Raw genomic sequence first — 11,743 nt, forward strand, 5'->3', positions numbered from 1 at the left:
CTTTAAATGCAAATATACCATCTTATTCATTTTATTTGTAAAGTTATTTTTTAGCATATTTTTTTTAATATTGAAACTAATTTTATTTATTCTTTAATTTCAATCTAATATATATTATTAATTTATCACACTTATTTCTTTTCAGGTATATTAATTAGTAGCCAAAATAAAAAGTGAAAAGTAATTAATTATATTTTTAAATAATGAATTTTTATATTAAAGTAGGCATTTTTATTAAGTATAATGAACATAAAAAATATTAAGAATTAAATTAAAGTAATAGTAAAAATAGAGTAATGAGTAGATATCACAATAACTCATAAAAAAAGTGAAGTAATAATAAAATGAGTTAATAGTAATAACAATAATTAAAGATGTTTCTAGAACTATTTAGTTTTCTTTGTTATTATTCTTGGTAGATTTTTGTTTGCGTGAAGTTACATTTTTACCTTTGATCATCTTTCACTTCATATATAGAAAGATGTTTCTACAATTATTTATTTTTCTTACTATCTTTGTTAATAGATTTTTGTTATAATGAAATTACACTTTTATTCTTGATTGTCTTAAATGCAAATATATCATCCTATTCATTTTTATTTGTAAAGTTACTTTTTAACATCTTTTTTCTTTAATTTCGATCGAATATATATTATTAATTTTTATCACACTTATTTCTTTTCAAGTATATTAATTAGAGCCAAAATAAAGGTGAAAATAATTAATTCATAACGATTTTTTATATTAAAGTAGGCATTTTTTATAAGCATAATGAATAGAAAAAAATATTAAGAATTAAATTAAAGTAATAGTAAAATAGAGTAATGAATAGATATTACAATAACTCACAAAAGAAAAGAAAGTGAAGTAATAATAAAATAAGTTAATGGTAATAACAATATGAAAAGATGTTTCTAGAACTATTTAATTTTCTTGATCATAATTCACTTAATATATAGAAAGATGTTTCTAGAATTATTTACTATCTTTCTTAATAGATTTTTGTTATAATGAAATTACATTTTTACCCTTGGTCGTCCTACCACTTCACCCAAAAAAAAAAATATATAGAAATTAAAATTTCTTTTTTTTTATGAAAAATATTTTTAAAAATAATAATAATATAGGGGTAGGGTGGGGTGGGATGGGGTGGTAGAGGTTGAGGTATTAACAATTTAACTTTAATTTAATATTTTTTGACTTTAGGAGATTAAAGTGGGTTACAATCATTTTACCCAAACCATCATATTTGACTAGATCCATATTTACCTATATTATATATGGGTGGATCATAATCCAATCTATATTAATTCGATCCATATTCAATCCTATCCACTCATTTGCCACTCCTACTTTCCGACTGTAATTTTCTTGTTGCACAATACATGAATTTCATCTCTATTGTGCAACAAATTTGTTATAGTCAAATGGGTTGGATCTTCAATTGTATCCCATATTCCAGCCAGAATAAGAGGTCTAGTATTTAGTGAAAGCCCACTCTCTTCTCCTTTGGTTTGAACTTTCGATTCATTCAATTCAGACGTGTGTTTCTTTTTATTTTTAGCACGAATTCAAATTAATCTCAATAAAATACAATTATTTTTTCTTGTCACTTTTAACATTGCTAGAAAAAATAATTATTATTTTTATATTTTATCCACTATAATTGAAGATCTGTACGTTTTTTAGGTTTCACCTCTACTACTTAGCGGTGTCCTTTTGACAGTAATTAACATTCATAAAAATATAATATTAATAATGAGAAAAAAATTTCACTTCCACGTAGAATACCTTGTTTTCCTATTTATTTTATTAGAAGAAAGTCAAGTTCGTTTGAACATTCTATATTCTTTTAAGTTTTATAGTAACAGTTTACAAATGTGGAAAAAGTCCGTCACATGATATTCTATATACTTTTCACAAGCTTTCTAAAGTCTCAGACTTTGAAAGTTTTTTTCCCCTGACGGATACTTAGGTTGAAGCATGATTAATCTGATATGCACATTACATGTTTTATTTGAGGGGATGATGCAAAAGTTTGGACTCTCCAAGATACATTCAATTCGAGTTGGACTCTACAAGGTGTGTTCAACTAGGATGATTGATTTTGATCTCTATGAATATTTCAAGAATGTTCGGAATATTCGAGATGACATGAACTAGGGTTTAGGGTTGAGTATCCTAATTGGAGTTGAACACGCGTTATAAAGTCCCAACTCGAATTGAACGCATCTTCTAGAGTTCCACAAAATTTCAATGTCTACATACGCTTCCAGCCATTTTTTTTATTATTCAAGGCTTGAATCCGAGACTTTTGATTAACGGACGGAGGAATCCAAACCATGACATTTAAAGTTTTTTTTAGGAACTAAGAATAAAATATATTTTAATCAACCAATTATTCTAATAGCACACGTAATTTGAAAATTCTTTACAATATTTGTCAATGAAAAATTTCGTGGGCTATTTAAAGAATTCCCTTAATTAAGTAGTTGAACAAATAAAAAGAGAAGTACAAAACCAATGGGAGGCACAAATTTAGTTGGAGTTTAGAAAAACCACGCAACTAGTCATTCTTATTTAATTCCCTCTTCTCATCTCTTAACATCGAGATTGATAAAAGAACCTAACCGAAGTCAGTCTTGCAATATGGATTTCAAGAATCCCATCAAGGAATACTATCACTATATTGTGTACACACTTCTTACCATAGTGTTATTATATATTCTCTTGTTAACTTCTTCCTCTAAGAGCAACAATTTTGCTTTATATCCAAGTCAACCTACAAAAACGGTAAGCAATTAATTAATCATAATTTTAATATAAGTATTTCTTTCATCAATTATTAACTATGTATGTATTAATTTCAGTTTAACATGAAAATGTATGGAGATGAGCTTGAAGAAGCATTAGTGGGAGCTTCAACGGAAGACAAGATGGTAATTATCGCGATTGTAAATAAGGCATATGTGGAGGGAGATAAGCCGATGTTGGATATTTTCTTGGATGGTTTTTGGCTTGGAGAAGGTACCGACGATTTAATAAAAAACCTTTTGATCGTTGCGATGGATCAAATATCATATCGAAGATGCAAATTCCTCCATCTTAATTGTTACAAGCTCGAAACGGACGGTGTGGATTTCGTTGGGGAGAAATTATACATGTCGAAAGACTTTATAAAGATGATGTGGAGAAGAACCAGGTTCTTAGGAGATGTTCTAAAGCGTGGTTATAGCTTCATCTTCACGGTAAACAACATTTATCATTTATTTAAAGGAAAGGGAAAATACTCAATATGTCATCGAACTTTGAAAAAAAGGCTCATCTACGTCATTTCAGTTAACAAATAATGAAATGAATGAGTCTTTTCTCTAACGAAAAATGACATAAATAAGTTAAACTTTTAACAGGTGACATAAATGAGTCTTTTCTCAAAGTTCAATGCATATTTGAGCTTTTTTCCTTATTTAAATTATTGTATATATTAACTTTCAATAATCAATATAATAGACAATGATAAGTATAAAATGCACTCATCGTGTACTATTCAAATAACTTAACGCGGCGGAATATAAGACCATTCAACTGTGGGATTTGTCACCAATTTGATAACTTGCAGAATTTTCAAAGAAATGGAAATTGACCAAAATGCATTAGGATTATCACATTAAATATAAATATATCATTTATTTACCTATTTTACCAATATTCCTCTAATTACATTTATGTCCGTTCATTATTGGTCAACACTAAATTAAAAAAAAGTTTAATTTGAAGAGTAAATAAAAGAACAAAGTTTGGTAAATGTTTGGGTCAAGTAAGTTAGAAAATTGAATGGGCCAATTTTATTTAATTGGAGTCAGAGTTTAAAAACCAAATTGGAAAAATTACTTAAAAATATATCTTTTAATAAATAATTATTGATTTTAGTGATACTTTTTATTTATTACTATTTGTAGCAACATATAGCAATACTATGAGAAATTTGCAATATGTATTAAAAGTGAATTATGTATACAATATATAGGTATTATAACTATTTTAAAATATATTATGTTTGTTTGGTAAGAAATTAAGACAATGTATTATAAGTGAAAATGTGTGATAAATGTTTTATTTATCAATAAAATCTGTATTATATGTGTTTTATAAATTGTTCTCTTTAATATGTATTAAAATTGTATTAGAACTGTGTTAAAAGTGATCAAATGAAAAGAAAATATTATTGCTACATATAAATGATAAATATTTTCTTAATATAGTATATTTATGCAAGTTCCCTTTAAAATTGGACTATAATGTCACATGAAATTTAAATAATATTTTTTAATTTAGTGTTGACTATTAGTCAAAGGCTATATATAAGCCAAAATATATAATTAGAGGGATATCTTTAGCAAAACCGATAAATGAAGAGTAAATTTAAAACTTTTGCAATGCATGCCATTTTTGGCCCTTCTACCTTAAAGAAATAGATTGTATGCCAAAATCATATATGCTTACGTTTTCCTAAATTTATTTTCAACTACTAACATTCTTTTGCATAACTACTAGAGTTGATTTTTCTTCGTTTAGATATATAGTCGAAATTAATTAACACAATTTATGTAAAACCATATTTGTCAATCTCAATAAGTTGATAATTGTTGAATTATTTGATGTTGAACAGGACACTGATGTGTTATGGCTAAGAAATCCATTCACAAATTTGAGTCACAACAAATCCATCGATTTGCAAATCAGTTCAGATAATTTCAATGGCAATGAATGGTCCAAGGCGAATCCTATTAACACGGGCTTCTACATGATCAGATCAAATAATAAAACTATCGCATTGTTTGATAATTGGTACGCGAAAAAAGACAATTCCAGTGGATTAAAAGATCAGGACGTTCTGCAGAAGCTAATACGTGGAAGACAATTTCGAAATTTAGGCCTTAAATTGAGGTTCTTGGACACTGTTTATTTTAGTGGATTTTGTCAAAATAGTAAGGATGTTAAGGCTGTTGTGACTGTTCATGCTAACTGTTGTAGAAGAATTAGTGCCAAAATGGCTGATTTGACTGCAGTTATTCATGATTGGAAGAGGTTTAGGAGCGCCACCCTAAATGAGACGTTGAGGTTCCAGTGGACGTCTCATGATCATTGTCGGAATTCCTGGCGAAATTAAGGATATCTGATGTTTGAGAAATTTAATATTATGGTTACAAATTTTTTTCAAATTCAATCTTGTGATTTTGTAGCAAGGTAGTGTATTTTTTGTAAATGCATAATATAATAAGATTACATATTTTTCACGTGGTAATTTGTGTAACTACTGCAAAAGCATAGTGCTAAATCGCAAAATAGTCACATTTGTTTGCTCCATTAAGAGAAGATCTAAAAGGGCACAAACTTTTCTCTTATATTCTTATGTTGGAATAAATAGGAAAATTACTAGAAGCAAACTTGTCGAGTGCAAACCTATGTATGAAAAAAATAATTCACTTGTGCTTGTCAAAGCTAAGATAGTGTATTAAAAAAGTTGTCGTGTTCATAGGGATTGATATCAAATAAATTTTGATCGATAGTACTATATATGAAAATAATTCTTGTAGTTGAGGTGATTATACACCACGAGTACTGTAATGAAAATTAAATAGATAAAACACTCATGAGATATTCAAGAAACGATCTGTAAATGATTGTTAATAATGAGACAAACTAAGACAATATACGAATATATGATCTCTATTAAAACTTTTATTAAAATTAATCTAAATACATGGTTAATAGTATATATCCACCTCAGATTAATTAATGAAAACGTATATGTGAGGGAACATGCCGGGAAGGGGTTAATTTTGGCTTAGCCATCTCAAATTTTAGTTCACAAATGCCTAATTAAGTATGAAGTTCTCACTGTGAAATGTTAAAAATAAGAATAAATATTATGTAGAATAAAGAAGAATGATCATTTTTCGAGTAAGAAAGTACACAATTCCGTGAATAACTGAGAAAATGTAAGTGGTAATATTTTTAAAAATATCTTATCATAGCTAGAATTGTGATATTACCAAAAAAATAATTAGGAATCCCTATAACATATTCAATGTATCGATGATCCTAAACTATGGTTAAGGTTCATTTTTAGTTACATAAACTTAAACCATTAATTTTAAAGTTGGATATGTATTTCTGGATCTCTTATTTAAGTAAAAAAAAAGAGTTTTAAAAAATGGAGAGAGGTCGAATTCACAGTTGGTAAGTAATAATAAGAATCAAATTATCTAGTATAACACTGTAACAGAAATACCTTTTAGCGGCAATAAATATACACATTAATAAAGAGCGTTAAAGTCTTTATCGATATTAGTTAATTGTCATTGAATCTAATGTCGCTAAAGGCTTTAGGGACATATACAAAGAGTGTTAATTGCCGCTAAAAATACATATTTAATAGCAATTAAGCTATTATCGTTAATTAATTATCGCTAAAGATTATTTTTTAAGCCTGTAGCGTAATAGTGTTACAATTTTGAATGTGAAAAAAGATACTCTACTTAAGATTATTTTATTAAGAGTATCTGCCTAATGTTGGCTAGTAATAATATGGGACAACTGTTTATTTCATCTCAAGTTTGTGCCATTATTTATTCCAAATAAAAATAAAATATTACAAGAGTCAAATGTTGGTGGACACTTGGACTATAATAGGTGTCCAATAAATCAAGCATATTTGATATTATTCTTATTGCTCTACATATAAAAAAGAACACATGATGTTCACTAAGTTGGCAATGAGAAAACTCCATCAAAATTCCTTCTCCACAAAACTTTTTTCAAGATCATTTCTTAGGCCTTGCAAATCTATCATCCCCACTACAACCATGATCAATAACACCAAAAATAAAGTCATAATTGATCATAGTCACCATATTATATACATCATTTTGTTATTTGGTCTACTTATTATTTCCATTTTCTTGACTTCTCCAAGTAGCACCCCCTCCTTCTTTCCTTTGCAACTCTCACTCTTTAACCCCTCAAAACAGGTAAAAATAAATCACTCCACCCTACATTACTCTTATGTAGTTCATTAGCGCGTTTTTTGTGTATACGTAGGACTATATTTATTCTGAATATTCCACTACTAACTCTGAATCTTGAATTCGTCTATGCAGATAAATGAAAGAGTGTATTATAAAGATGATCTTGAACGAGCATTGATGGGAGCGTCAACTGAGAACAAGACGGTAATAATAACTATTGTAAATAAAGCATATGTAGAAGGAGATAAGGCAATGCTAGATCTATTCTTGGATGGTTTTTGGCATGGAGAAGGCACTAGGGAATTAGTGAATCATCTTTTGATTGTTGCCATGGATCAAACCTCTTATGAACGTTGTAAATTCTTACATCTTCATTGTTACAAGCTCGAAACGGACGGTGTGGATTTTGGTGGAGAAAAATTGTTCATGTCTCAAGATTTTATCAAGATGATGTGGAGAAGAACTTTGTTCTTGAGTGATGTTCTTAAACGAGGTTACAACTTCATCTTTACGGTATGTTTTTGTCTTACTACAAAATTTTCTTTTTTCATACTATGATTTAATAACGTTACAGAGAACTTAGGACATTATAGTTACTTTTAGATTGAACGAATTATTCAAAAGAGTATGAATATTTGGTGTGGTACCTATTTCGAGGAAATGAAAGTGAAGAATGAAAAATAATTAATTAATTAAAAGTTTATCTAGTTTAGGGAGAATTAAAGAAAGTGATCTAGCTTAGTCAAAATGTGTTTGCCGTTAAAAACTAAAGCAAGTGCCTTTTTCACTTCAATTGAGCCGTAATTTCTGGTAATACTTATTTTTACTACTTAGAAACTCAAATATCGATAAATCTGTACAGTATAATTAAGGGTCTTACATATTCATGTTTTTTATAATATACTAATAAACCTTTAGAATTATTTTTTGTAATTCTCCACTATCTTCATTTTCAAGAAAATAGGTAAGCACCTGTACTTATATTGCTCCAAGTCCTAGTTAATTATGAATTAAATTAAATAATTAATAACGAATCCCAAATAATTTTGAATTATTTTTCATTCTTACATTTATGGGTTTTCAACAACCTCAAATTAAAAAAAATAAAATTCATCTATCTATATGTGTCCAAGGGGAAACAAACCCCCCATACACACTATACTAAAAATGATTTTTAGCAGCAATTAATTAACAATAATAATTTAATTGTCTCTATATTTATTATTTTAGAGTCAATTAACATTCTTTGTAAATGTCCATAAAGCCTATAACGATATTGAATCCACAATTAACTAATTAATGTTGGTAAGGTTTTAGTAACACTCTTTGTCAATGTTCAGATTTATTGCCATTAAAAGTTATTTTGTTATAGTAATGTAAACTATAGTACTCCCTCCGTCCATATTAGATGGGAATAAAATTATTTGTCTCAAATTACTTGATAACTTACTAAGTTAAGATAAAATTAATTAATTTTTCTTGTTTAATTTTTTTTTGAAGATTCAAAAATTCTTTTTTCGAGAGGCCAATTAATACGAACAAAGGGCAAAATAATAAAGTTAATCAATCATTAATTTCTTAATCACCATGTAAAATAAAAAATGTTCATCTAGTATGAAACGGAGGAAGTATAAGCTTAAACGGCTTCCTTCACTACGGTTGGACCAGGGGGGTCTCAAACCCGTTGGTGGCCTAAGGCCAAAATCAAACTAGAGGCCTTAAAAAAAATTAAAAAATTATAAATTTAAAATATAAACTATCAATAGAACAAGTAAATTCTTAAGCTTTGAATAAGAGAGAGATGTCAGATTAGAAAAGAGAAAGTGAGAAGAAATAGAAGAGAAGAAGAGAGGAGGATAGAATATATAAAAATAAAATTAGAAAAAGAATAAGGTTAAAAAAAAAAAGATAACTTGTACATTAAAAAAAAAGTACACATTTTTTTATTGGAAAGGTAATAAGTAATTGTCATATCTATTACTTCATTAATACCGTTTGCATTTGTTGTCTTAGTTCTAATTTTATTTTTTTAATTTAATCCTACCTAATTAACAAAAAAATAGGGCCCCCTTAAATTGGGGACCTAAGGCCAATGACTTTTTTAACCCTTACCAGCCGCCCCGTTGGACCTTGGGAATGTTCAACACGTTAAGGTATGAGAGTAGAAAAAAATGGATGTAGAAGTCACGTCTTGTTTGTTTTCATCCTCTTCTTTCTATTTTTTCATTTGGAAAAATTAAGTTGAAATAACGTGTTATAAGTTAGAAGAAATAATTTAGTAGGACGAATATTAAGCTTCTTAATTTTATTTCGAGACAACTTTGTGGTCAGATTCTGTTAAGCACTGTCATCTTAATTATGTGCACATGGTTCTGAGGGAAGACAAGTAATATCTTCAATTAATTGGACTTGGTTAATTAACACTAATTAATACTCTCTTCGTTTTTATTTACATGTCATTCTTATTAAAAATAGATATTTTTTAATACTTGTCATTTCACATAATCAATGCATAAATGACATTATTCTTTCTATTTTATACTTGAGAGTTATTAGTCTTGAAGACCAACATAGAAAAATTAAGTAAATAATTCATATTTATTAATAAAAAATTAATTAAATCATGTTCATTGATTAAAAAGTTGACTTCAAAAGAACACTAAATAAAGGTACAATAATAAATTTACCTAATATCTAATGAGCCCTAAAATTTAAAATTATGATAATTAAATAGGAACAAGTACATATATTTCAAGACTCATGTGGATGTTGCTTGTAGTACTTTTAACGAGATCTGACACAAGAGATCTAACATGTGTTACAAGGAAGTCAAAAATCTACCTTAAACTTCAATTTAATTTCTACTAATCTGCCGTGAAATATGCTGCCTCCTAAATTCTTCTCTTTGGTAACAACTAGAACCACAAACCGTGGGACGTGTGTCACTTTAGTTTGTTTAGTGGACTTTTCTTTTTTGGTTGTTGTTTATTGGACTTGAATGAATTAGAGTTTGATTCATACAAACAAAAAATATTAAACCTTCTCAAAATATGATATTCCTAATTTTAAAAATAAGACATGTTACTAGCTTATTATTTCTAACAAGTAAATTATTACAGTAATGAACCTATGATTTGAAGACTTTGGATGTATCAATATTATCTTAGCTCAAATATGAGTCTAAGATAAACTTAAAAAATAAAAACAACAAAATAGTGTTGTAGCTAGATTAAAACTTAAGTCTCATTGGTAATTCCTCTAGCTTGTACTAGCAACACAATGACAAACTTATATTCTTAATGAGTGCACGGGTCTGCCTCTGAGTAAATATGATTTGATAGTGTAAAAAAAAAAATCTCCGACATTTTATACAAATTAGTTTGATTTCTAGATTAAAATTAATACAGTATATTGTATGGTTATTTAATATTATATATAATATTTTAACTTGTCGTCATAATAGTAACTTGTCTTGTTTTTTTAAGTTACTAATTTGACTTTTTACATTATTTTTTAAGTGATCTGATTTATTTTATCGACACACACAGGATACCGATGTGTTATGGCTTAGAAATCCATTTCCAAACTTGTACTCAAACCAAACCATAGACCTTCAAATAAGTACAGACAAGTTCAATGGAAGTCAAGAAAATCCAATAAACACAGGGTTCTACATGATCAAATCAAACACTAAAACCATAGCATTATTAGATGCTTGGTATGCTGGAAAAGACAAGGCCATTGGATGGAAAGAACAAGACGTTTTGATCAAGTTAATGAAAGATGGAATGTTCAAACACTTGGAGCTTAGTGTTAAATTCTTGGACACCCTTTATTTCAGCGGTTTCTGTGACGATAGTAAAGATGTTAACGTTGTTGCTACCGTTCATGCCAATTGTTGTCGAAGTATAAGCGCTAAGTTGGCTGATCTAATAGTTGTCCTTCATGATTGGATAAGATTTAAGAGCGCAAATCAGACATCGACATTATATGGATGGACTCAACATGTGAATTGTTGGGATTCTTGGAAAAACTAATGGAAATTTTTAGATTCAAACAAGTCTTAATGTACGTAGTGGAAGAATCGTTGAATTTACTATCAGAAGAATCACCTCAAGTTGAAGTTTGAATCTCTTGAAAAGAAAGTTAGTATACAACAAACTAGATGTCTTTACTTTGTGTGTATCCTTTTGGAAGATAATAGAAAATCAGAAATTATTGTCATCTCTTGTATGTATACTAGAAATGGGTAGCCCGTGCTCTGCAAGGGCCCAATCACTATTATTTGAAATTCGTAATATTTATTTATGGTATTTTTAATTTTTAAATTATAATAATATTTTTTTTTCTACTTATAATATCAACGATCTAACATTAACATTAGAAATCAAAGGAAATTTATGGATAAAAAGATAGAGAAATTTAAGCAAATGTATTACTTAATTAATAATATTAAAATATGATAGAATTTTGGACAATTGAACCAAAAGTTGAATTTTTTATCAAAATAAGTCATTATTAAAATCAATTCACCAAAATAGTATATTTTTTTAAAGTTTTACGAAACTAGTAGAAACATAGTTCTCAGTAACGTTTTAGGCTATATTTTATTCAAAAAAAATTCATTAACAAAAAGACAAAAATCTGATAGAATAAACAGACATAAAACGTTATTGTCAGTAACGTTTTATAATTCGTTACTCTGAAGCACG

The 11,743-nt window shown here is 28.1% G+C and overlaps 2 protein-coding genes across 2 annotated transcripts; both read left to right on the plus strand.

Annotated features, from left to right (window-relative positions):
* Positions 1-2,499: 2,499 nt before the first annotated feature.
* Positions 2,500-5,296, plus strand: LOC102596031 (uncharacterized protein At1g28695-like). The gene is made up of 3 exons (XM_006358120.2): positions 2,500-2,793; positions 2,871-3,248; positions 4,670-5,296. The coding sequence occupies exons 1-3, from the start codon at positions 2,650-2,652 to the stop codon at positions 5,168-5,170; spliced, it is 1,023 nt and encodes a 340-aa protein (XP_006358182.1). The 5' UTR covers positions 2,500-2,649; the 3' UTR covers positions 5,171-5,296.
* Positions 5,297-6,753: 1,457 nt separating this feature from the next.
* On the plus strand, positions 6,754-11,307 carry LOC102596356 (uncharacterized protein At1g28695-like). Its single transcript, XM_006358121.2, has 3 exons — positions 6,754-7,034; positions 7,164-7,544; positions 10,580-11,307. The coding sequence occupies exons 1-3, from the start codon at positions 6,759-6,761 to the stop codon at positions 11,066-11,068; spliced, it is 1,146 nt and encodes a 381-aa protein (XP_006358183.1). The 5' UTR covers positions 6,754-6,758; the 3' UTR covers positions 11,069-11,307.
* Positions 11,308-11,743: the final 436 nt, after the last annotated feature.

Source organism: Solanum tuberosum, unplaced genomic scaffold (genome assembly GCF_000226075.1).
Source record: "Solanum tuberosum cultivar DM 1-3 516 R44 unplaced genomic scaffold, SolTub_3.0 scf00268, whole genome shotgun sequence".
Taxonomy (NCBI): Eukaryota; Viridiplantae; Streptophyta; class Magnoliopsida; order Solanales; family Solanaceae; genus Solanum; species Solanum tuberosum.

Coding starts and splice junctions, on each gene's coding strand:
- LOC102596031 (XM_006358120.2), top strand. CDS start 2,650: ATGGATTTCAAGAATCCCATCAAGGAATACTATCACTATATTGTGTAC. Junction 2,794..2,870: donor CAAGTCAACCTACAAAAACG/GTAAGCAATTAA, acceptor TATTAATTTCAG/TTTAACATGAAAATGTATGG. Junction 3,249..4,669: donor GTTATAGCTTCATCTTCACG/GTAAACAACATT, acceptor GATGTTGAACAG/GACACTGATGTGTTATGGCT.
- LOC102596356 (XM_006358121.2), top strand. CDS start 6,759: ATGATGTTCACTAAGTTGGCAATGAGAAAACTCCATCAAAATTCCTTC. Junction 7,035..7,163: donor TCTTTAACCCCTCAAAACAG/GTAAAAATAAAT, acceptor TCGTCTATGCAG/ATAAATGAAAGAGTGTATTA. Junction 7,545..10,579: donor GTTACAACTTCATCTTTACG/GTATGTTTTTGT, acceptor CGACACACACAG/GATACCGATGTGTTATGGCT.